Raw genomic sequence first — 27,139 nt, 5'->3', positions numbered from 1 at the left:
TTGTATTGTTTTTTATGGTACATTTTTTCTTTCTTTTGTTCTAATACGATAATATTGTATTTCGTCTCTAAATCTTTGGGTAAAAGTCCACGTGAGGTCTAAGTAGTACTTAGTAGTATTTGCTCTGGTAAAGTTCCATATCTTAATAATTGCAACTCAAGATTAAGAGGATATCATCTATTTTCATCAATTTATCGTTCGTTCAATCGTTGGTTTCAGCCAAATGACGTCCACTGCTGGACAAAGGCCTCCCCCAAGGTTTTCCACAATGAACGGTCCTACGGTGCCCGCATTCAGGCTCCTCTCACGACCTTCACCAAATCGTCGGTCCACCTAGTAGGAGGCCTGCCCACGTTACGTTTTCCAGCCCGTGGTCGCCACTCGAGAACTTTTCTGCCCCAACGGCCTCTTTTCTCGTTGGTAAATTGTACCTAAACCTTCATAAAAATCTTTCTGAAGTGTATTTTAGATGAATTTTACGCAAGATAAACATTGTAACTTTTCGTCATTCAAATAAGTAGTTTCAAGTACTTGTGAGTAATTAATGATACACGTGATTTCCTTAGTACTTGCACTTAAGATAATGCTATACCTAGGCATACTAACTGGATGACTATTTCACTCAAATTGATATCAGTAATTCAAGGACACACTATGTATTATTTTGATATTTAAAATTTCCACTTAAAACATGAAAATTAAGTAAAGAACCGAACTTTTGTACGCATAAATACCAATAAATACTCTACAGCTTCTAGCTCATTTACAAAATGCTAAAGAATGGTTCAGTACCATTTAGCACAAGTATTTGAAAGATTTAGTTTACAAACTTTTTCGTCATTTGGCGCTTTCTTTTATTTTTATCAATGTCATAATCTTTGTCTGACAACGACAATTTCATTATTATTTTTGTTTCAACTGTCATAATCGCAAAATTTTACGCCCGAAAATGCAAATGCAAATTGAAAATCTAAAATTGTTCAAAGTCTACCGACTGCCCACCCTCTAGCATGGCGTGCCACACCAAATTTAACGTGAACAAAATCAAACTTGACGAGGAATTGGCTATCAAAGGTACTAAACTATATAATAATCAATAATATTAGGGGTTACGGTACCTTAAAGTTTCATGCTCACTAATTTGTTGAACCAATTATACTGCTAGACTGAATTCAAAATGCGAGCTTTCTTCCAATAATTGACTGAAAACTACTGAAAACTTAAACCTGTCAACATGCGGTACCAACATTCTGAAATTAAAAACGCGGTCTGAAATTCAATGAAGAAATCTGAAAGTAGAATAACTTCGATAAAGAGGAAATAAAACCTTAGAATCCATTGTGATCCTAAGAATAAAAGCCTTTATAAATCTTTGTACCTTGGTTTTTATTTAGATTTTCACAACTTTGAAATACCTCAGGCTCTCTGTTTAGACCATAGGGACCACATTGAACTGACGTTTCAGCTTCACCAACCAGGTGCCGGGGCACTGATTGAGCTAAGCGTTAATGTTCTTTGGCAGGTGCACACTTACTCGGCCCCAGTTTAGAGTCGAAATTCGACGAGCTCCGGTATGACATCGTCAACAAGATTGAGAAGGAGCTGGTGGACTCCCAAAACGCCCGCGATTACATCTCTCAGAAGTATGACGAGCTGTGCAACAAGATTCAGTATTTGACAGAGTTGGACGCTACAGTGACTGGTTTCAGGTTGGTAAACAATGTAGAAGTCATCCTTTGGTACACCTTTTTGTTTTGTTTCAGCCAAGTGACGTCCACTGTTGGACAAAGGTCTCCCTCAAGGATTTCCATGTTGCCTGGTGGTTGGTAGCGGCCTCCATTTGCCTCTGATAAATCAGAGAGGGTCGTGGTCCTGCAGTGGAGACTAGCCCATATTCACAAACGATGCTTGCTTAAGTGAAGCAGCAAATCGAACGCACAGCGTTGAATAGAGCTCTGTGATTGGTTCGTGTGTCACCCTGTGCGTTCACGCGCACTTTGAGGCCTCATAGTAATGTTTGTGAATACGGGCGTAAATGACTTGATGATGATAGACACCTAACGAACGGCACACCAAGGGAGCATCTTACGTATTGTATGATGATGATGATGATTTTTTTCTCTTAAATCCGTGGTTCCAGCGGCCATCTGTAGGGAACTACAAAAATCCACTCCTGTGTCCGTTTGCACGCTGTTCTTTGTCATGTGTAGGGTGGAATCCAGATGGATCATGATGATGATGATGATGATGAAATTGTGGATTTGGCCTACATTCCCCACGCTGTATACGTTTACATCTATGTAGGTATACTACCATTTTTTTATTTATTGCCAGGAGTGACGTGAAGGCCATAGAGAAGCAGATAGCGGAGCTGTCGACCAGGGTGGACGACCTCGAAAAGCGGACCATCTGCAAGGAGTGCCCGTCGCTCACATCCTCCATGTTTTGACGTGTCGTCATCGTGAATATACGTTTGGGTAAAAGTTTAACTGTCTTTTGCTTGCTTAATTAATTGAATATCACCACTTTACATTTATGTAAGACCTAAATGAATTTCCTGTCAGAAACTATAATTTTTGCCCTGAAACTCGTTGCCTATGTCTTCAAATAATTTGTAGATTATTTAGGTGTCCTAAAAGATTCTTTAATAAAAGCTCTACTTATTTAAATAAATTAGAATAGAAGGGCATTTCTACGGGGAAGACCGATCGACCTACTGGGGCGAAAAAAGTACCTTTAAAATTGAAGTACGGACTTGAAAAAAATCACACGTATTTATAGGACTCTTGACTTGATGGAGAGCATATTTAGAAGACCGCCAGGTTTTACATCTCGCCTTGAAAAAATCCGAAAGTTCAAAAACGGGCGAAATTTGGCCTAAAATGGAGTGTCCGGTTTCCAGAATTTACTCGTTTTTGCTTCATAACTTTTGAAATAATAACTTCCCCATTATGAAACCCACATTCACAGAACAAGGGATAGTTAATAAAGCTATATAAATGAGTTTCTCTATTGCAAGTCCTTGGGTTTTAATACAGTAACACATTTAAATTTTGTCCGACGTGTGTGCCTCAATTCCGTGATTTTTACTTTTGTGCTCCTATATCACTAACAACGAACAATACGAACACCCACGCCTGATTCCCATAAACTAGCAGTTGCATTCGAGTGGTCGAGCAGTATAAAAGAGGGATCAGTCGCTTTGAGGAGCATTTTTCAGAGGTTTGAAATCACTCAGAATTTTTGGTCACTGGTCATTTCTCAAACCGGTGTGCGACATTAATAATGTTCATGAAGTATTTAATGAGATTACTGCTGAATTAATTAAGTATTTAACTGATATCTGCCATTACGTTTGGTAGAAATCGTTGTAATTTATAATATTTTCGAGTAATTTGATGAAATGTGATTTTTCCTCAATTCCGTGGATCTCAATTCCGCGGAATATGGGGCATCGAATTGAGAAAACACGTACACCGAATTGATATTAAATGAAAATAGATACTTTTATTGTGCTATAAATTGTTTGTGTAACTTAAAATAATAATGAAATCAATAGAGCATAATAATAGGGTGAACTACCAATCATTGGACCGTACCAGTCATTGGATAGAAGACAATAAAACTAATTTTTTGAGGTTTCATTAAAAAAAATACACTGCTATTGCTATCTTATTAAAATAATTCTTCCAGGTTCTTCCCTTGACCTTCACCAGATCGTCGGTCTACCTAGTGGGGGCCTGCTCACTGGTCCGTGGTTTCCACTCGACAACTTTTCAGTCCCAACAGACATTATCTGTACGAGCTATGTGCCCCGCCCACTGCTACTTGATTTATGCAATTTTACGGGCTATGCCGGTCACTTTGGTTCTTTTGCCGATATTCACATTTCTGATTCTTATCAGGCTCATAGTAAGCGACCAAGTTTCACATCCATACACCATCACTGGCAACACACACTGGTAAAAGTGCTATTTTAAGCCTATTTACAGAAATAAATGAGTTTTAATGAGTTTTTTTAGTTTTTTACTTTTGTCTTAAGACGCTGCGGTATTTCAGACGTAATAGCGAAGCTTCCCGATCGATGCTTAGCTGAGTTGAATTCAGCGATAGACCTCTGTCTCAAAGTTGGACCTAACTATCTGGATTCTTCACAATAAAAGTATCTATTTTCATTTATTCTTGTCCCAGGTATACACAATTGTCAACAACTTCGAGTGTAGTCTCCAACCTTCAGCGGAGTGGGTGCATCACGGACATTTGACATGATTTTGTCTTGTCCATGTTCATTTTGTGACCCACTTGTTGAAAGGCTCTACAGAGGCCATGACTCCGATATCATCCCCGATATCGCGACTCCTTGGTCTTCTGTATAATCTGCCGTAGCGTACCTGTGTGTGTACCATAATACTAAAGCCTTTTCGGAAACAAGCTTGTTCGGAAGACTGGAAGTCGTCGACTCTGCGAGCGAGATGATTCATAAGGACTCTCGAAAACAGCTTGTAAACACGCCTCATAAGTGAGATGACTATAATGCTATCACCACACTTCTGTGCCATGCCGAAGGCGTTTTTTCTTCGAGAATGACGGAATTGAACTGCTTCTGTAGAGCCGTTAGTACCGGCGAAGCTCAGCTATAATGCCGTAACACCTGGTGCCTTGTTGTATTTCAGCTATTTGAGTGCCATTTTAATCGTGTACAAACTGACGTCCGATATAATATCTTCGGTATAGTGTCAGGTCAATCTAGCTCTTGGGTTTTGCAATATTTGTTTAATGATTAAGGTTAAGAATAAATAAACAAAGAGACCCTGTGTTATGTATTAATTTGTTTTATTTAAATAAAATTAAAATAATATATAACAATTAAGAATTTATTATAGTTCCTTATTAAAAAATTAAACATATTGATTAGGATTTTTGTTATATTCCATTGGTATTTCAGACACATAAACCTAAGATGAACCATCTAACTAATAGACCAGCAATCAGATATCAAAACGTTTTAAGTATTTATTATATTAATTATTGAAATACATTAGGCATTTCTTCATAATGTCATCAATTCTAAGTTTGCGGAGCGATTTTTATATTTGGAGATTCATTTCTCAATTCCGTGATTCATATTCTCAATTCGGTGCTCTCTCAATTCGATGCTTAACATTTCTCATAAACCACTTCACAATATTTAGTGACAATGCTATTTTTACATTCAGAATGGAGTAACATTTATTTTTTTGTAATGAAACTACACCGTTTAGCATCGAATTGAGAAAAAATACACCGTACAGTAGAAATGCCCAGAAGATAATAGAAAAACTTTATTGACACAGTATTATTTTTGCTACTTGAAAAATAAACACTTTCCCAGTTGCATGCTGAAAAATTCAGATGAATATGAATATTTGCTCCGAAGTTTGTATAAGGCGATTACAAAGTGGTAAGTATTGAAATGTGATATGTATTGAAATCATTGATATTAATATTTTGGTGTATACTTATACAGTTTTTAATCAGATTCAATCAACACCAGTCCTTTACTTGAAGCGAGGCTTCCGGCGACTGGGACCGCAATTAACTGGGACCGCGGTCCCAGTCGCCGGATGCGTAAAAATTAAATAATTTTCTTCCGGCGACTGGGACCACTCATAGACAACTTTAAAGAAAATATTATTCAATCCAAAATCGGTACAGTACTAAAATCCATGAGTGGTCCCAGTCGCCGGAAGATAATTNATGCGTAAAAATTAAATAATTTTCTTCCGGCGACTGGGACCACTCATAGACAACTTTAAAGAAAATATTATTCAATCCAAAATCGGTACAGTACTAAAATCCATGAGTGGTCCCAGTCGCCGGAAGATAATTATTTAATTTTTACGCATCCGGCGACTGGGACCGCGGTCCCAGTTAATTGCGGTCCCAGTCGCCGGAAGCCTCATTGAAGCAAGTATAGAATCGTAAATCTCAATCGACACTTGGACAGCAGGGACGTCATTAACCTATTGGGGTCCTGGGAATAAGAATCAAGGAAGTTCCTTGTTCTTCAAGTGGGGTAGTGGGAAAGAAGCTTGGGTTTGATTTATCTTGATGACACAGTCAAAAACATTTTTGCCTGCATCTCACCAGATTGAAAGTGATGATCAGTTAAAAAAATTTTTTTCGTATTGTATCTTCCATTCATTGGTTTTACTTAGTTACTTATTTATAATGTAACTAATGTGTAATATAATTACTCATTATAACTGCAAAACTAATCACCCAGTACAAATGGTACGAGTTATGTCCTCATACATAAAATATTTTATCAAGTGATTCTACTACTCTAAGAGCGCTACTTGTTTTGATATGCGATAAAAAGTATCAATTTATACTACGCAATAACACTTGTGAATAATTTATATTGTTTTATGAACCGTTGAGTGCGCTATCGACACTAAAAATCATATTGTGGTGATAAGATTCATTCAAGTGTTTCGTTGGTGGTATGGTAGGTCTGGTAGGGCTTATTCTAAGGGCTATATTTCACCGGGACACCATGACGGCGCAACAAAATGTATACAGCTCTATAGAGAGTTACTCACCTGGTGTCCGTTTGGTTGCGCAAAGCTCCATTCATTTTGTTGGTAGCGGCGACTGGTTGCGCCGCCATGGTGTCCCGGTGAAATATAGCCCTAAGTCCAGCTGGCTACACCAGGGCTTAAAGCTTGTGTGTGTAACAACATTGTTATTTGTTTCGGCAGTTGGTCATAGGCGGTTCCTTCTTCATTCCACCTTCGGCATTTTCCTCAGGTGAAATTTAGACCAAGAGCTGTGTGTGTGTGTCAAAAATATTTCAGTTAAAATAATTACAACAAAAAATTGCCCTGCATTGAACGCAAGGAGGAATTAATAAAACACAATATTTTTGTAATAAAATAATTATTATTCTATTAAAATACATTAATTAAATATTATTAACATTATTATTCATACTTAATTATTAATTTGATAAAATAACGAAATAACAGAATTAAATGGCTTAGAATATCGTCGAACTTTTGGCACGATTTGTTCTTATTCTACCTAAGTACCTTTGGTTTGGTGCTCACTCTGTCTTTCATTACTAGAATGAAATTATACTTACCTACCTATTTCATTTGGCTACCAGCGCACTTAAATAATGTACAAATCTCACAATTACAAACTATACCTACTTATTTAGCTTAGGTCTAAATATTCTTGCATCAAAAAATAAAAATATTTACATTCGTGGGCTCAATATCTGTAGAAAAAATATTTGGCATGAAATAACAACTGCAAAACCTTTTGACTTTCTTCCAGCTATAAATAAATACTTCGTTTTACAAAATATGTACTTGCTTTTAAAACTACTATTCTACAGATACTGAGGTAGGATTTACTTAAACCATTTTCCTACGTTTAAACTATTCTTTTTTAACTTGCCAAGTGTTTATTGTCTTACCTAATGGTACGAAATGCGATAGAAGCAATTTTCCCGCCGCCAATGGGTCAACGTTTTAAAAACGTCCCGATTACCAAGCATTTCCCTGAGGAATCCACTTGGTCCCTACTGTGTTCATGTTCAACTCATTTGTTCATACACACAACTGATTACTAAACTTATTTGTTCATTTAAAAAAATCGGTTCCCTCTGTCTGCAAAACTTATTGTTCTGCAGAAAAATAGCAGTTTAAAATGGCATATAAGTTACAAAGATTATGACAATAATAATGATATTTGACGTAAAATGTACAAGTCCTTGCGTTTTGCCACATTCTGCCCATCCTTCAAAAACTATCTGCCGTATTTCACACAGCACATGAGTATTCCAAATCCACTTAAATCCTCTTACCGGCCAGGATCGATTGAATTTGCGTCACCGTCTTACCCTTCGTCTCCGGAATCAAAAAGAACACAAAGAAGATGCAAAGAAACATAAAGCACCCGAAGAACCAGAAGCAGGTGTGAATACCAATGGCAGCCTTCATCAGAGGGAAGCACATCGTCACAAGGAACACGAGGAACCAGTTGATGACTACACTGAGTCCTGACGCCGCCCCGCGGAGTTCCCCCGTGAAAAGTTCAGCCATCATCATCCAGGGGATCGGACCGAAGCCCATCGAGAAGGAAATTATGAAAAGGACGAGGCAGACGAGAGGCACCCAGCCCACAAAGCTCACATCTACCCCTCCCGCTTGCAACTTGAAGTAGACCCCAAGAATGGCGAGACAGATGCCCATAATCACACAGCTTTGGAGCAAGAGAATGCGTCTTCCCGCGCGTTCGATGAGGAGCGATGAGACATATGTGGCGAGGGTTTGCACGACGCCAACGATGATAGTGGCGATGGCAGGGTCGATGTTGGAGCCAGCGGATTGGAAGATGTTGTTGGTATAGAAGATGACGGCGTTGATGCCGCTGAATTGCTGGAAGAACATGAGTCCCAGCGAGCAGATGAGCGCTTTGCGTGGCGCGCGGCTCTTCACGATGCTGAGGATGCCGCCTTGTTGCCGCGACGCGTTGTCTATCTGCAAGAAGATGAACAATCTGATAAGATAGAATAGAATAGAAAACTTTTTATTTGAAAGAAAGGTATACAAGCAGGCAAGACATAGATACAAACAGAGATAAATATACAAGTGGACAGTTAACTGCTTGTGCCCCTCTCGCTCGCAGATAGGTTCTGTGTTCAGGGTAGACTAATGGACTCAACAAATATGTTATTTCAAACTGGAAACAATATCGACAGTATGAGATGTGGTGTGGTGGTCCAACTTATCTTAAAGACTCGGCTCTTAATTTAAAAAAATATATATAAACAAAAAGCCCAAAAGATTATTGATGATTAAGAGGAACTTACGTCTTTCTGCATATCCTCAAGCTCAGCAGAGATGTCGGCGTCCGGGCCCCGCAGCCAGCGAAGGGCCTTCTCCGCGTCATGGCGCCGGTTCTTGCCCAGCAAGTATTGAGGAGTTTCGGGCATCCACCTGGAACCAATCACGTAATATTAAACTGTTAACTCCTAATGGGGAGGAGGACTGTAAAGGTTCGGCCAAACCAACGCGTGTAGATCGCATCGGCGATGGCGATCACTGCGCGTGCATAGGTCGCCGGGACAGGACGCGTTGATGTGAACTCATCGCTACAAATTGTTGGTTTGGCCAAACCTTTATTCAGTTAAGTAATTATTTAAACTATTCATCAATTGGGAATATATCGAAGCACTATTGTTAAAACGGACTGAATCGTTCATATCATAAGAGTTCACCATCAAGCAACGAATGTCATAAAAAATATCGTCGCAGAGTTGATGGCCGCTGGGCCAGAAAAGGTCTCGAGAGGCAATCACGGGCCGAAAGACGTAGTGTGGGCAGGCCGCCCACTAGATAAACTGAGGATCTGGTGAAAGTCGCGGGAGGTGTCTAGATGCGGGCGGCGTAGCACCGGTCGTTGTGGAAATCTTTGGGGAAGGCCTTTATCAAGCAGTGGACGTCATTTGACTGAAACGAACGAATTTAGTAAAACATAAATGTGTAGAAATGTTCCCGTGCTGAAAACAGCTCTGAACTCACCAGAAAACTATAACCAGAAGAGGCGGCAGCACAGCAGATATGATGGACAGCGCCCGCCAGTGGGTATAGGCGCCCACGACGAAGGTGAAAAGGATGCCCACGGTCAGGAAGAGCTGGAAGAACGCCCCGAGGGACCCTCGGATGGAGGTCTCGGCTATCTCGCCGATGTACATGGGTGCTGCCACGCAGATACCACCTGGAAATGAGGTTATAAGAATTAGGTACATTCTGCAGTTAGGTGCTTTAACACGTTGAGTGCGAAACCAGGTCTATAGACCTTGTGTACGTCTCGCTTACCGTGCGGCTAAGAAAATTATAGTCTTCCTTGTCGTGCGAAAGGCATAACTTCAATTGGGTCCGGTGTAGGAAAGTGATGAATATATATCTATGATGTATTCTTAAAATAGAATCCAATGATGTACCTACCTTAATACCAGGTTTTTAGACCTGGTACCGCACGGAAGTAATAAAATGTCTTCACAATGCGAAACCAGGTCGAAGCACCTTGTACCCTGCGCACCTGGTACCGCACCCCACGCTAGCTTCGTGCAGCCAGTGTTGCCTCGCATTCGTAAGAAACGCACATGTCGACATGGCGTCAAGAGAAACAAACAAAATCAAAACTGCAAATTGATTATAATTTAATTTGCTACACGATTTATTGCTAATTTAAATAATGTTTTTCGTGACAAACATTTGAAGTTGTAACTAAATGTTATTAAATAATATGTTTTCTTTAAATCTAGCTTATTCAAGTATTTATGCACGTATGTCTTATTTGTAAAATATTTAGACTAAATTATTAAAACATCATTGTTTGTTATTTTTTTAAAATTTTATTAAAATTTAATTTAAACTATCGATATTTGTATTTCACATCCCTAGAATACCCACCAGACTTCCCTACTTCAGTGCGGCACAGGGTGCATAAGCCTTGTATTTTGAATATAGCTATAATTTTTATACTAAACAAGTTATTCACGAACGCCTTCAGGTGTATGTCAATAAATGCATTATCATTAATATTCAAAGAAAAAAAACACAATATCTTTTAACATGAAGCCAAAAATAAAATTAATATATCTTAAATATTACAAGGTCTTTAAGCCTTGTGCCGCCACAATGTAAGTTTTAATACCAGGTTTACTGACCTTGTACCGAAGGAATGGAAAGTATTAGAAAGTTACTGCCGCAGCAAAGGTGTTAATCATTTCCTGAAGAAGGCTTTCAAGAACTACGTAATTGATTTTGCTATGTTGCCCCTAATTGAGAGACAGCAGAATAGCTCAGATTTTTTTTTTAATAAAGATTATTAGCAATTTGTATTGCCCAAATTACTAATAGTCCCATTAGCCCCGCGTGTTAAGCTAAATGCTTGTGTTACGAGTGGGCTCACCACAATAGTCGAGCGGCGGTGGGATTCGAACCCGCGTTCCTCGGATCTCGAGTCGGCCACTCCGACCCCTTCACCGTTCGGCTATCGTGGCTATGATTCTCTGTAAATCACGTAGCTCTATCTGTCATGTGTGTTATATTAAGGCTGTGTTGCACCACCTAACTTTAACGGTAACTATGACGAACCCGTGCTTTTTGTATGGAATTTGACAGATTTTTAACGTTTGTCAAAGTTAAAGTAAGATGGTGCAGCTCAGCCTAAGACTATTCAGAGGTCCAAGGTTCTGTGGCAGTAATTAACATTCGGATTCAGAACAAGTCATATTTTTGGAATTATTTTATTATCATTACGACTTACCAGTGCCAAGACCAGCGAAGACCCTGGCCGCGATCAGCATGCCGGCTCCATTGGCGAAGATTATGAGCAGCCAGTTTAGCATGAATGGAATGGACAGAATTAGGATAGTTGGCCGCCTGCCAATCTTCTCGGCGAGGAAGCCCACTGGCAGAGCGATGATGAGGGCACCTATGGCCAGTATTGAGGATACTGTTCCACCTGTAAAGCAACAAGAGAATTAAAAGTGTGGAAGATTTATAGCATTCATCATCAATTGCATATTTTGAGCCCGATCCTCGACTATCTTATAGTTTCTAGCGACAAGGTAAGCGGTTGTTAGCATTTGAAAGAGAATATCCGGATATTTGTATACAGTATTCAACTGGCTTTTATTTCAGTAAATAAATTCTGAGGAACACAAAAATCGGAACCATTTGAAAATAATCTTAAACTTGCCAAGTTTTAGCAACTCTATCCATATTATGCCACTTTTTTCAGGAAAGACGTCAATCTACTTCTCTGTGTTGTTGTATTTGATCTTTTAAAATCATAATTCGGGATAAAAATGCGTTACTTTAAAAGTAGTATAGATTTAGATACCCTGTTGTAAAGGATTTTTGCCATGTATGGCTCAAGATATAATAGAATTAGTGCCTTTTTAACACGCTTTTATTAGGTCGTCGTGTATGTAACTAACTATGAAATGGAATCTTAGAATCTGAATTACACGCACTTCTAATTTTGTATCATCATGAAACTTGGCAATTATTATGTAGATTGGATGACAATACAATATTATGGTACCATCGAGCTGGTCTGATGATGGGACTAGAAGGTGGCCATAGGAACTCCGAAACGAAACGCGCGGCGGAATCGCATCGAGTTTGGGTTCATTTGATTTGTCTTTTCGAGCACTTTAAGTACTAGATGATAACGTGCAGCAATTAAAAGCGTGTTCTTAGTTTTTTAAACTATTAATTTATTATTCCTGTGATGCGGATTTCGGCACTAAGGGCTATATTTCACCGGGACACCATGGCGGCGCAACCAGTCGCCGCTACCAACAAAATGTATGCAGCTTTGCGCAACTAAACGGACACCAGGTGAGTAACTCTCTTAGAGCTGTATACATTTTGTTGGTAGCCGGCGACTGGTTACACCATTACACCATGGCTACATAGAACGAGCCTACACTTACATGTCACTGAAGCAAATAACATTGTCAGATCAGCTGATGGGCTCTGGCAGGCAGCCAAAGCCATACGTATTGTTTTGAACGTGCCCCGTGGGTGTGACTGCGAAATTTATTTTTATTTCGCATATTATCGTAAATAGCAAATCCGGATAAACAAGTTTGCGGCTCTAGGATAAGCTGCGTATTGGTTTACATTTTTTTCAGGGGCACGGTTCAAAAGTTAAAGATTTTTCGCTACACGCGATTTTAAACAAATGCAGAAATTGGATCGTTTGTAATAAGAGTAACAAGCTCAGATTTAGACATTGGTGCAAACGCTAATGCCACGTATAGTTTTGTTGAAAACCCGGGTTAAATGTAGGGTGCCACTATCATGAACTGTATGAAAACCAATACTTTTGTACAATTGGGAAGGTACTGTTGCTTTAACTTCGTCAACAATTTTCGTGATCGCGTGTCTCTACACCTATTATACCTACGTCGTTTAACAGCCGCTATTGGTATCTCCTACTATCTATGACTCAGCTACGTTCTACAATGTCTGATGATCCAATAGGTCTTTATCCAAGCATGTGATGTCGACCGGAGCGAATGATTTGATGACTTAAGACGTTGGGAGCGCCATCGGGCACGCGGCCAGTTCAGCAAAAGATTTACAGACTACGATAAAGTAGTGTAGAGGCTTTTTTACGATTTACAGGGTTCATTTGTTGTGCATAATTTATTGAATCTTTCGTGTAGTGAACTGTCAAACTGTATCTATTTACTTACAGTAAGTAATACCCATTTGTTGCGAACTGTGTAGAGTTTTATTCTTAAGCGCCGTTTCATAATACGGCCACGTACTTTATGACAGCACAATCACAGCACTTTCCATGGTTTATAACTTTATAGGAACACATTTTGATAGAACTATTCGCCGAATCTTAGTCGACGGTTGGCTTTAGGAAAGAATGTTTTGACGAACTCAAAACAAAATTATTTTTAATAATACTTATACTCACTGTCATTAGAATCCAATAGAAATTCAGCAGGCTGTCCTATAGAGTTGATCAGGATAGTGTCATTTGAATCCTCCGCAGACCTGGCCAGGGCTGGGATGGTGGCGTCTGTCCCATTAACCGGGACGTAAGGCTGCAGCTGCGGCAGCGCCGGTGATGTCCATGCCAGGATGGTTCCAGCGATGACGGCTCCGATGGCAGCTGGAATAGAAAATAACATGGTTGTTTTGTAATTTTGGTCGGTCATTTTGGAACCACCCGACCATTTATGACCAGAAAAGTGCTAGAAATCCACATATCACAGAAACTAAAGGAAGATGTGACAAGGGGGCGGGGCCGGTGTCGCAGCTATAGTGCCAAAAACAGAACACATTGCTCGTGAAAGCAATGATGAGTATGATGACAGCAGCGACGTCGAAGACGAGGAAACCCCGAATCACATGGACATGGATGTCCGTAGTAAATAAGGACCTTAAAGAGGTCCAAGTCAACAAAGAGACGACTTAGGACGGAGACGCATGACGCGGAGGGCCGACCCCAAATAAAATGGGAATAGGCCGGCCAGGCAAAGAAGAATTTATTTTGGAATATATTAGACCTTGAATCTATTGGTGGACGTCGTAAAAGAAGGGACAAATTTATTAACGAACATCAGCCCCTTATCCCGTTTGGCCCGGGCCAAATCCTCCATTTGCCTCTGGTAAATTAGAGAGTCAATGCTCCTGTACTGGAAACTAGGTGATGATGAAGAATCGTCAGTTCATTAAATACGAGGTTTCAACAAGACTTCCGAAATTATTAGGTGGAAATTGTATTATTATGTGCAAAATCTTATGTATGATATTATTGTAATCTCTACAAATCTGTGAACATTGGTATTATTACTTCGGTGATCTAAATATGCGTGAAATGGAGTCTGGCAACGAGCCTGTCCCAGCAATATAATAAATAGATCTTTGCTTGAATATTCTGATACTCCTATCCCAAAATTTTTGGATTACGAATGTAAATGTGTACTTAAAGGTAAACAGTTTGTAACAAAGTTTCTGCTCTGCTAGGTTGGTAGAGGGTAGGGGCTGTTCCAAGTCCGTTTGGCTAGTTAACTGCCATCTTTGTCGCTATAACAACAATTTTAACAGCATTTTTGTGTTTCGGCAGTTGGAGATAAATAGCCAGCTCCTCTATGGTTTCTAGCTATTGAATTTAAAATAGTTTGGGCACTTCTGGTTTAGTTAGATGTGTCTTTAGTTTACACAGATAGTCTGAAGTGGAATATACTCGTATAGTGTAGATGTATAGAAACAAATCAAGATTCAGACAGACTCAATCATGAAGAGCATTCCATTCATAAATTTTTTGCTCGATCGATTTTTTCTCGACTGTTATCAGTTATCGATCTGTTTACAAAGTCACGTGGGAAGATATTTTTAAACCAAAAGTTGTGCCAAACGTCTGTCTACTCGTACTTTATTATAAGGTTGTAGTGTCCGACCGAATGTTCGGTTTCGGTTTCGTTTTCGGTTGAGTTTCGGTAAAAACACGAGTTTCGGTTTAGTTTCGTTTTCGGCGGCAAACTTGCCGAAACTACGACCGAAACCGAATATGCATTCGGGAGTTTCCGCGCTGTTATCGGTCATGTTCCCGAACATGACCGATAACGCCCCGGCGTTGAATGAGTGAATGAATCCGATCAGAGCCAATTTTATTTATTTAAACTTTAATGCCAAAATAAATTTGTACTTAAGGCGAACTTAATGCACTAACTAAAGCATTCTCGACCAGTTTACCTTTGGGTTGAGCAGAAAAGAAATTAGTTTGGCGGTAGTTCTACTGCAAAGAGAGAGAAAAAAAACAAATATGCTACATAAATACATAAATAATATGTAAAATATACAATAATAAATAAATACATACATAGATAGATGATTGAGTTAAACTGAAATTACAATTCATGAAGGTGAAATCATTTGAAGGAAGTGGTTATGGACAGATTTTTTAAAAGAAAACTTATTAGACGCTTGCCTGGTCTCTTCAGGCAGAGAGTTCCAGAGCCTTGTGGCCTGGAGACGGAAGGAGTCGGAGAGAAAACCAGTTCGGTGAAGAGGAGTGGAAAGAACGGACTTGTTGAAGGAGCGGAGCTGACGTGAGTGCGTAGAGCTGAGAAGGTTAAACTGAGACTTAAGATAATATGAAGGAGAGTTGGGATCATTTAGAATTGAAAAAAGGGTAGAGAGAATTCTGACTTTGCGTCGAAGCGGGAGAGGCAGCCATTGAAGCTGAGAACGGTAAGCGGAGATAATTATGGTCATATTTACGCAGACAAAAAAAATACAGCTGGCATTGTTGACAAGGCGATCCAACCATCTGATTTATCTAAAGCTAAGTGAACAGTGCAATAAATTTATATTCACTAGGAAGTTCCGAGCCTAGAAGGTAAACTATTACTGGTTTGAAACTACACTTGTCTTACCATGAAAATCTATGTGATAGAGAAAACAATAAAGACTGACTGATTATAATAACGTTTTCTTTATTTTTCCCTCAAAATATGAGCCTTGTAAGGAAGTTTCGGTTTCGGTTTCGGCCGAAATAGACACCGTTGCCGAAATTCGTTTTCGGTTTCGGTTTCGGTCGTAAGACTACTTTCGGTCGGACACTATAAGGTTGTTAACACTAGGTTATTTTAGTGCGTCACAATCGTTGTATGGAAATTTGGGAAAATGTTAATGTTACTTTGGATTTTGTCTGATTATCTTCATTGTAGCATAAAGTATAGTTTTAGCACTAGGCTATAGAGACATAAAAGTAATAATAATAGTCAGGCATAAATCATTATACCTGAAATATGAAATACCACCGCATTGCATCGGCTATGGCATATACCCATCAGGAGTGCCTTTTATGTGCCAATTTAGGCAAATTAAATCATAAATAACAAGTCTTACATCATTTTCATGGTGAAACAATTTGTCTGAAAAGAAGTACGGTTCAAATTGAAAAGTAGAAGAAAGATTGATATCCAACATTTCTGGACAGACGGACAGAAAGAAGTAAGTTTTTTTTGTAGTAATATAGAATAGTTACTGACTCTACCTACAGCTTATCTGTGGGTACCAGGGGACTCTGCCCCCCAACAGCTGTCAAGGACAATGAACTCGCTGAGCGCGCATCTGATAACTGATAATAGCGTCCGGCTGGCGCGCGCACGTGGTGTCCTTGACAATTGGTACCGAAGAGTTTGAATGAATTTGGATCAAGTGAAATAAATTAAGATGCAGCTGTTATAAGAGCTATTTTGCTCCAACACTGTGTAATCGGTTGTGCTGTCGACTGTATATAGATTTGTTTAGATCCTTTTTTTTTTCAGGAAATTGCACGCTGCAATACAGGCCCATGTACCCTAAAGTCAAGGGGCCGTTGTCCTCTAAAAACTGTTGTAACTTGGTTCTATTATATTCTAATCTCTAGTATAAGAGGCTGAAAGTGGTGAAATGGGTTCTTCCACCACTTCTCAGCACCAATTGTTTTCTTTGGCCTGATCATTACTTTCCATCAGAAGTGCAGGCTAAGAGAAAGAAAGAAAGAAAGAAAGAAAAACATTTATTTGGTTCCAAATTAAAATATAACACACAGAATCAGATAACAAACAACAAGTAGGTACAAGTTAGAACCAAAATTGGCCACCGCTCAGCTCTGGAGTGGTAAATAAAACCCAGAACACGACGCTGTTATTCTGCGATGACCATTTTTGGAGAGAGCTGGATACAAACATGAGACAATACACAAAAAACAAACAAAAGAGAAAAAGCAAAATAAAAAAATACAATATTAAAAGAAAAAAAAAGTAAATAGATGATGCCCAACATTATCCGTCTCAGTCATGACTCATGACGCTGACAGGACGGCACCACCATCATATAGGGTTTTAGCAAGAGCTTCCCCGTTGTGGGTAAAAAAGGGGCCAGCTATATTAAGATGTAAAGATGATAAAGGGTCTATTTTACTTTGATCACCTGGATTTGATCACTCAGCTGATCAAAGTGGAGTGCAAGCGAAACTTTGGTGTCCTTTGATCACACATGGTTAGAAGTCCACTTTGATCACCTAGGTCGTGGGCGATTAGATAGATCAGGTAGGTATCCCTGGGCGATTAAAGGACACCAACCAAAGTGTTGCCTGCAGTTCACTTTCATCAAGAAGAAATCCAGGTGAATAACCTGGAATAGACCGTTATAAGAATCTTGGTTAATATCTCAGATCATAGAAAGAGAATAGATATGAAGTCGCGCGTAACTACAACGAGAACCAGTGTCCCCACATTTCCCCCACCACAGCTCCCACACACACATTCAACTGTGTAAAAACAAAGCGACTGAGAGTCTACGACAACATGTGCAACCGGCTTAAAAGTGCTGTGATTGGCCAGAAGGCATGCCTTATGGCCAATCAATGGCCGCGTGACGTGACGCACACTTTGAAAACGCTAGTGAGAGAACAAAGATAAAATGGAGTCGACAAGATATCGATACTTTAAATCGCTAGGGGCAAGGCTCGATACTGGTTTCACAAAATGCTTATGTATGAAAACCTTTTTATTATTATACGTTATTATTAACTGCTATCACGCATTTACTTTTTAATTATGGCGATCTGCGTACCGCATATGCTTATCAAAAATAATGCCTATATTAGGCTTTCAACTAGCTCTTATAGTAATTACATAGTTGACAGTTACTAATTACTTCATCACGTCATGATCCCCTACTCCACGTCTTTCAATTTTATCTGTCTCCAATTAGGTAGGTACCTAGTTTGACAAGTGTTAAGTATAAAATCATTATCACTACAAATGTAATTTGTAATGAAACACGATATAGCTACCTATCTTATTTTTCGCTCATTGTAATAGTAATAATTTAAAGGAACTTTTTGTAACTAGTTAGTAGTGTTGCTGTAGTCGTTTTTTTAAGGGTATGCGTTATACGGGTAATTATTTAGTTTTCAGGTAACTACTTCTCTATTAAGTCATAAATAAGCTTATTTGTTTTTTTTCAGATGCCTTTTAAAATAGTGCAAACGACCGAAAGGGATGAAGGAATGTTCTACGGAACTTCTTGACTCACACAACAACCGATTGTACTGTATTTTGTGTATGAGGTGTATCATTTTTTGGAACACGTTTTGCATTTCTTAAACCAAATATAAAGTTTGAATATTCCGTCTTTATCTTTCTCTTTACTCCACCTGTTCTCTTAGGCTGAGTTGCACCACCTAACTTTGACCGTAACTATGACGATAACCGATGTTTTTTGTATGGGGTTTGACAGATTTTTGACGTTTGTTAAAGTAAGTTGGTGCAACCCGGCCTTAAGTTTTTTCCACTGTTTATTCATGTCAATAACGTGACACGTTCGACATAAATTTTCTAATGAATATACAGGACCTACTAACGCACAAATGAATATAATCATACGGCTCGTGGTTTTATGGCCAAATTATGACCTAAAGTAATAAAATATTTTTTTAATTTATCTAAATAGTGCTAAAAGCTTTAAAGTAACAATAAAATAAGAAGATAACAGAGCTAAAACTTTAGTAAATGTTTGGCTAATGCTGAGCAGTAAATAAGCATAAGAAAAGATCATAAAAATGCGTTCAATCTGTAAAATGTGTTAATATATCTGAATGCACTATAGAATATTTCGACAACGTTTATTTAATGCATTAGGTTTTCTTATTTACTAATATACGGTTTTAACCTTTGTGTTAGTGTAAATGCTGTTAAAGGTGCTGTATATTAAAAGTAATTAATGTTTTAGTATGATTATAAGCCAATTAACTTAATTTTTTAGACCATATAATAGCTTCATGCATTGTAAATTTTACCGCATTCTACTCAAAAGCATTTAAACTAAGTCAAAACTGATTTAAAGTGATAGTCTGACTTTAAAACGTAAATCAATCTTAACTTCAGTGAATATACAGATTGCGTGTTAGTAGGGAATTTTTGCACCAGTTGTTCTTTGGGTGCTCCTGAGTTGATTTCCGTCGGTAGACATCGGGAGCCCCCCCTGTGGTAGCAGGGGGAGGGGGGGCAAGTTTCCTTCTGCCGCGCTTCACTTTAAGGCCCATATCTTCAAAACTATAGTTATTAGGGCAAGTGTGGTGTCATTTTCGGATAATTAAAGGATGGCGAATTCATTTCTAGAATAAACTTTTTGCCTTTTCATACAAAAAAATAGAAATATTGAGAAAAATTCACAAAAACCAAAAAGTATTTTTTTAAATAAACGTCGTTTACTTTTAAACCATTGGAGATATGTAATCTAATAAAAAAAATATGTACTGAAAGCTACATTTACCAGGATTATAAATATATACCATTGTATGGTACTTTTTTCGAAAAAAGTAGGTGAAAAAAATTGTTTCTTCAGGACACAGCGGGCGAATTTTACTGCGCGTCGGAAAAAAATATTTATTTTATCCATGAATTCGTACTATTTGGTTCATAAGCAAGTAAGGATTATTATTTTAGAATTTATTTAGAGTTCCTGGCACATCAAGCTAACATGATTTTTATTTTTTCTTCAATTAATTTTGAACTCTATGTGTAAGACATAAGGTTGAAAATAGCTTAAACACATTTTAATATTAAAAATATCATAAGAAGAAAGCACTAAATAAAGAACTTGAATTTGTCTAAACGTCTAATGATCATTATTATTTTAATTAACACTTATTTCTACATACTATTGTACCAGTGATTTAACGGAAAGGAAAGTGTGAGGAAAGTGAGGATTGATAATCATAGTACGGGAGATTATTTTTAGCACAAAGGCTACGGCTGTGACCATTATAGTTGTTTGTTCAGACAGCACCAGCTTCTGCACTACTTCTTGCACTTACATCGCACCATTTCCAGGCAAGCTTCGGCAGCTACGGGCAAATCGGTCCATGTAGGCTCCATGTTGCTATCGACTCTGGTCCACCCCCAACCAGTCGGGTAAAGGGAAGACTGAGTCGGTTGCTTGCAACTGACCCTATACGCGAACCCCTTGATATACCTACTTAATTTTAAATAACTTGAAAAAATCATAAGGACATGATTACTGCCCTTGATATACTGCCCGTAGCCGATTCTGATACAAAACTGCCTAGGTTTGTGGGCACTTACAGCACTCGTTCATAGTCAAGCATGTAGTAATAGTAGGAGGTACTTGATCTAAAACAATACCAGTGGATTAATATGATAAGTAAGAAAAAAAACAGTGGATTGAGCTAATAAGTGGATAGATCTTGAACAAGGGACGACTAGAAAAGAGGACCAAAATTCCAACAGAACAGCCTAATCTGGTTTACTGACAGCTCCAAGCCAAGATGGATGGGAGCGGGCGTCTACTGTAAACACAAACACAGTGAACGTTTAAGGAGGTTTGCTACAGTATTTCAAGCTGAATTCTACGCTATTTATTATGTGTGCACTAAAAAATAGGGGTGTAAAAAACGCAATATTTACATCCTGAGCCACAGCCAGGCAGCACTCAAACAAAGCCATCGCCTCAGTGAAGGTTGAGTCTAGAATTAGGTATTCTAGATGCAATCTTAAAGATGAACAAACTCGGAAGGCATGACAAAGTGTACCTGATGTGGGATACCTGGACAAACAAGGATCGAATGCAATGAGAGAGCCGACAGTCTAGCGAGACAAGGGTCAGAGACGATACCTAATGGGTCAGTCAGAACCATAGTCAGAACTGATAGTATCTTTATCTAAAAGCATACCTCATGGCCATAATATGGCCATATCCAAGAAGCACAAGGCTGAATGGGAAACCTCCAACGCGATATAAGCCTCTCCAAATCATTCCTAAAGGGAAATACAGGGTCATGGAGAAAACTCGTCAAAGGTAAGCCCAAGCAATTACAGGTACGCAAACTGGGGAACAAACCACATGTCCCACAAAAATTTTGTTTTCAAACATTTTGTGACAAAATGGGCCTAACAACAGAAGCTCTCGAGCATTTGGAATACATGTGGGGTCCATGAAACACTTAATACTGTAAGGATGTGTCTGCTTGGGTCAGCATATCCGGCATCAGAATACTATTAGCTGGCTTTCACTCAGACGCTTAATTCACCTAACTAATGAATAGGATTTTTTTGGATGATAGGGAATAAAAAAGGGAGAATAAAGATCCTAATGGCTCGCTGTGGACTACACTTAGGTGTGGCCCTACATAAGATAACCCAAACAGCTTTGTATCAGCATTGGCTACTGGCAGTATATCAAGGGGTTCGCGTATAGGGTCAGTTGCAAGCAACCGACTCAGTCTTCCCTTTACCCGACTGGTTGGGGGTGGACCAGAGTCGATAGCAACATGGAGCCTACATGGACCGATTTGCCCGTAGCTGCCGAAGCTTGCCTGAAAATGTTGAGATGTAAGTGGAAGAAGTAGTGCAGAAGCTGGTGCTGTCTGAACAAACAACTATAATGGTCACAGGCCGAAGCCTTTGTGCTAAAAATAATCTCCCGTACTATGATGGGAGTCGTACGGGATAACAAAAAGATATTCCTTGTGGCATTCGAACGTTGGCCGCGAGCTAGAACGCCATGACCCGAGAGCCTCCTAAAATATCAGTGTGTTGTGTACCTATGATTGATGGCTTGAATTGGCAAATTATGGTATTGGTGAATAAGTTGGTTTCAGACTATTTGTATTTAATATCCAATTTGTGAGTGAGTATGTGTACGAATTTAACATATTATCAATCCTCACTTTCCTCACACTTTCCTTTCCGTTAAATCACTGGTACAATAGTATGTAGAAATGTGTTAATTAAAATACTAATGATCATTAGACGTTTAGACAAATTCAAGTTCTTTATTTAGTGCTTTCTTCTTATGATATTTTCAATATTAAAATGTGATTAAGCTATTTTCAACCTTATGTCTTACACATAGAGTTCAAAATTAATTGAAGATAAAATACATATCATGTTAGCTTGATGTGCCAGGAACTCTAAATAAATTCTAAAATAATAATCCTTACTTGCTTATGAACCAAATAGTATGAATTCATGGATAAAATAAATATTTTTTTCCGACGCGCAGTAAAATTCGCCCGCAGTGTCCTGAAGAAAAATTTTTTTTCACCTACTTTTTTCGAAAAAAGTACCATACAATGGTATATATTTATAATCCTGGTAAATGTAGCTTTCAGTACATATTTTTTTTATTAGATTATCTCCAATGGTTTAAAAGTAAACGACGTTTATTTAAAAAAATACTTTTTGGTTTTTGTGAATTTTTCTCAATATTTCTATTTTTTTGTATGAAAAGGCAAAAAGTTTGTTCTAGAAATGAATTCGCCATCCTTTAATTATCCGAAAATGACACCACACTTGCCCTAATACCTATAGTTTTGAAGATATGGGCCTTAAAGTGAAGCGCGGCAGAAGGAAACTTGCCCCCCCTCCCCCTGCTACCACAGGGGGGGCTCCCGATGTCTACCGACGGAAATCTACTCAGGAGCACCCAAAGAACAACTGGTGCAAAAATGAGCCTTCTATACCAAAGTGGAGGGGTCTCCATACAAATCATTGCACTAAATTCCCTACTATGTTACTTGGGTAGCTACGCGGCCGATGTTCGTTTCTGGGCATATCGCGGAGACACGCGCCACGCCCCCGTTTCACATCTATTCCCTTCTATGATCTGAGGTCAATATCTACCTGCTACTGCAGCGATGTACTGTGTCGCCTTCCTGGTCTGCCCGCCCTTCTCCTGGACGGAGAGCATATGAATGGTCGGCTTATCCATCTTCTGTCTCTTTTACGACATTCTGGAACAAACGGAGAACACGTTATTCATATTGTACGTGTACAGTCAGCGTCAAATAGTACGTAACGTAGTTCACAACACGTCTTTGTTAAAATTGGAATAAGTTTGTGTTATCAAATTTTTGGTCACTTTGGGTGTCACGAACTCTTCTTTACTAAAGGAAAGTGATGTGGTACCTAAAAGGAAAAAAACACAGAAGTTCAATGAGGGTTTTCGCGATTGAAAAATCCGCCAGATGGCGGGACGCGGACGTGGGGTCCGACCGCTGCGTGATTGGTGGATTTTGACATATTATTATCTGTCAATTTCATGTCAAAAATAACCAATCACGCAGCATCTGGACCCCGCGTCCGCGTCCCGCCATCTGGCGGATTTTTCAATCGCGAAAACCCTCATTGATTTCAAAATAAAATAAGAAAAGAGTGATCTGTATTTTTTACTCGACTGCGATAGAAAAGAAGTAGGGTTCTTTTTTCAATCAGCTTCATAACAAACAACAGACCTTGTTGACAGTCTTTAAAAAGCCTATATTTATAGAAATGAATTCGCCATCCTTTAATTATCCGAAAATGACACCACACTTGCCCTAATACCTATAGATTTGAAGATATGGGCCTTAAAGTGAAGCGCGGCAGAAGGAAACTTGCCCCCCCTCCCCCTGCTACCACAGGGGGGGCTCCCGATGTCTACCGACGGAAATCTACTCAGGAGCACCCAAAGAACAACTGGTGCAAAAATGAGCCTTCTATACCAAAGTGGAGGGGTCTCCATACAAATCATTGCACTAAATTCCCTACTATGTTACTTGGGTAGCTACGCGGCCGATGTTCGTTTCTGGGCATATCGCGGAGACACGCGCCACGCCCCCGTTTCACATCTATTCCCTTCTATGATCTGAGGTCAATATCTACCTGCTACTGCAGCGATGTACTGTGTCGCCTTCCTGGTCTGCCCGCCCTTCTCCTGGACGGAGAGCATATGAATGGTCGGCTTATCCATCTTCTGTCTCTTTTACGACATTCTGGAACAAACGGAGAACACGTTATTCATATTGTACGTGTACAGTCAGCGTCAAATAGTACGTAACGTAGTTCACAACACGTCTTTGTTAAAATTGGAATAAGTTTGTGTTATCAAATTTTTGGTCACTTTGGGTGTCACGAACTCTTCTTTACTAAAGGAAAGTGATGTGGTACCTAAAAGGAAAAAAACACAGAAGTTCAATGAGGGTTTTCGCGATTGAAAAATCCGCCAGATGGCGGGACGCGGACGTGGGGTCCGACCGCTGCGTGATTGGTGGATTTTGACATATTATTATCTGTCAATTTCATGTCAAAAATAACCAATCACGCAGCATCTGGACCCCGCGTCCGCGTCCCGCCATCTGGCGGATTTTTCAATCGCGAAAACCCTCATTGATTTCAAAATAAAATAAGAAAAGAGTGATCTGTATTTTTTACTCGACTGCGATAGAAAAGAAGTAGGGTTCTTTTTTCAATCAGCTTCATAACAAACAACAGACCTTGTTGACAGTCTTTAAAAAGCCTATATTTAAGACAGATCTGAGACAGAGAAGTGATACCCAGATCATTTAAGGATGTTATTTGCATAAATTAACTTAATGAGCGCGATAAATAATAACTACCTTCTTGTTTTTAAGTGGAAAGTTAGGTATTATTGGTCTCAAGGTCAACTCAAAACATGTCTGTTCTTAAAATAGCATGCCATTTCGTCTCTTGAACAATGTCTTTTGACCTCTGTTGTGTGATGTATCAATGCTTATTATTGACGTACATGTGCGTACACTCATACCCCAAGAAACTTCACTATACCTAACCTACCTATCTACCTACAGATTACTTCAGTGTCCACTTTAATTGTTTTATTTCCCTCCTGTTTTTCTCTAGCGAATGAATACTAAGTAAGTTAGCTAATTATCCTCAGGAATACCAATTTAACTCTCTGACTTTTTTCTCTTAACATAAGCTTTACCTACTCCTTGTTTGAACTCAGATTGACCTCGGGCGACGAATGAGGTCTGAGATGAAACAGTACTCATTGAGAATACGATTCCTTATGACTCTCTGTTCGGAAATATCTGTATAGCTACATCCAGCCATTTTCTGTAGCTTCTTAACCATTTGTCTGCTACTTATCTTGCAACAATAATGTGCTGTCAATTGTGCAGTCAGCGTCAAATCGTTCGTGACACCTAGTGACCAAAAAAATGACAACACAACCTTATTCTAAGTAACAAAGACGTGTTGCGAACTTTTTGGCTACTTTGGGTGTCACGGACTATTTGACGCGGACTGTACATCAGTCCTTGACAAGTAACGTGGTCTCCAGCTCGTATCTCCACGCTAATGATGCTAACCAAGTCATAATCGAACGAACTTGACGGTAGACACACATTCAAGCCTGGTTGGAANACTTTTTTCGAAAAAAGTACCATACAATGGTATATATTTATAATCCTGGTAAATGTAGCTTTCAGTACATATTTTTTTTATTAGATTATCTCCAATGGTTTAAAAGTAAACGACGTTTATTTAAAAAAATACTTTTTGGTTTTTGTGAATTTTTCTCAATATTTCTATTTTTTTGTATGAAAAGGCAAAAAGTTTGTTCTAGAAATGAATTCGCCATCCTTTAATTATCCGAAAATGACACCACACTTGCCCTAATACCTATAGTTTTGAAGATATGGGCCTTAAAGTGAAGCGCGGCAGAAGGAAACTTGCCCCCCCTCCCCCTGCTACCACAGGGGGGGCTCCCGATGTCTACCGACGGAAATCTACTCAGGAGCACCCAAAGAACAACTGGTGCAAAAATGAGCCTTCTATACCAAAGTGGAGGGGTCTCCATACAAATCATTGCACTAAATTCCCTACTATGTTACTTGGGTAGCTACGCGGCCGATGTTCGTTTCTGGGCATATCGCGGAGACACGCGCCACGCCCCCGTTTCACATCTATTCCCTTCTATGATCTGAGGTCAATATCTACCTGCTACTGCAGCGATGTACTGTGTCGCCTTCCTGGTCTGCCCGCCCTTCTCCTGGACGGAGAGCATATGAATGGTCGGCTTATCCATCTTCTGTCTCTTTTACGACATTCTGGAACAAACGGAGAACACGTTATTCATATTGTACGTGTACAGTCAGCGTCAAATAGTACGTAACGTAGTTCACAACACGTCTTTGTTAAAATTGGAATAAGTTTGTGTTATCAAATTTTTGGTCACTTTGGGTGTCACGAACTCTTCTTTACTAAAGGAAAGTGATGTGGTACCTAAAAGGAAAAAAACACAGAAGTTCAATGAGGGTTTTCGCGATTGAAAAATCCGCCAGATGGCGGGACGCGGACGTGGGGTCCGACCGCTGCGTGATTGGTGGATTTTGACATATTATTATCTGTCAATTTCATGTCAAAAATAACCAATCACGCAGCATCTGGACCCCGCGTCCGCGTCCCGCCATCTGGCGGATTTTTCAATCGCGAAAACCCTCATTGATTTCAAAATAAAATAAGAAAAGAGTGATCTGTATTTTTTACTCGACTGCGATAGAAAAGAAGTAGGGTTCTTTTTTCAATCAGCTTCATAACAAACAACAGACCTTGTTGACAGTCTTTAAAAAGCCTATATTTAAGACAGATCTGAGACAGAGAAGTGATACCCAGATCATTTAAGGATGTTATTTGCATAAATTAACTTAATGAGCGCGATAAATAATAACTACCTTCTTGTTTTTAAGTGGAAAGTTAGGTATTATTGGTCTCAAGGTCAACTCA

The 27,139-nt window shown here is 39.1% G+C and overlaps 2 protein-coding genes across 3 annotated transcripts in view; one reads left to right on the top strand and one right to left on the bottom strand.

Moving 5' to 3' along the window:
• Positions 1 to 917: 917 nt before the first annotated feature.
• On the top strand, positions 918 to 2,478 carry LOC114356565 (uncharacterized). The gene is made up of 3 exons (XM_028309777.1): positions 918 to 1,074; positions 1,523 to 1,709; positions 2,335 to 2,478. Exons 1-3 carry the CDS (start codon positions 1,011 to 1,013, stop codon positions 2,447 to 2,449), a joined length of 366 nt encoding a protein of 121 aa, XP_028165578.1. The 5' UTR covers positions 918 to 1,010; the 3' UTR covers positions 2,450 to 2,478.
• A 4,734-nt stretch (positions 2,479 to 7,212) lies between these two features.
• The window catches only part of LOC114356555 (facilitated trehalose transporter Tret1), a 37,008-nt gene continuing 17,081 nt past the window's right edge, over positions 7,213 to 27,139 (bottom strand). The window contains exons 2-7 of one of the 2 annotated variants that reach the window (XM_028309762.1): positions 26,354 to 26,463; positions 13,507 to 13,704; positions 11,329 to 11,526; positions 9,576 to 9,771; positions 8,864 to 8,990; positions 7,213 to 8,531 (exon numbers count right to left, since the gene is read on the bottom strand). In XM_028309762.1, the coding sequence (XP_028165563.1) occupies positions 7,842 to 8,531; positions 8,864 to 8,990; positions 9,576 to 9,771; positions 11,329 to 11,526; positions 13,507 to 13,704; positions 26,354 to 26,441 (1,497 nt within the window). In that variant the 5' untranslated portion in view covers positions 26,442 to 26,463 and the 3' untranslated portion in view covers positions 7,213 to 7,841. Of the gene's footprint in view, positions 8,532 to 8,863; positions 8,991 to 9,575; positions 9,772 to 11,328; positions 11,527 to 13,506; positions 13,705 to 23,236; positions 23,369 to 26,353; positions 26,464 to 27,139 lie in introns of those variants that run through there. The other variant, XM_028309761.1, reaches the window with a different exon arrangement.

Source organism: Ostrinia furnacalis, unplaced genomic scaffold (assembly GCF_004193835.3).
Source record: "Ostrinia furnacalis isolate ACB-3 unplaced genomic scaffold, ASM419383v2 OfSCF2829, whole genome shotgun sequence".
NCBI classification, from domain to species: domain Eukaryota; kingdom Metazoa; phylum Arthropoda; class Insecta; order Lepidoptera; family Crambidae; genus Ostrinia; species Ostrinia furnacalis.
Note: the sequence above shows the minus strand (reverse complement) of the source record. Positions and strands in the feature narration are given on the sequence as shown.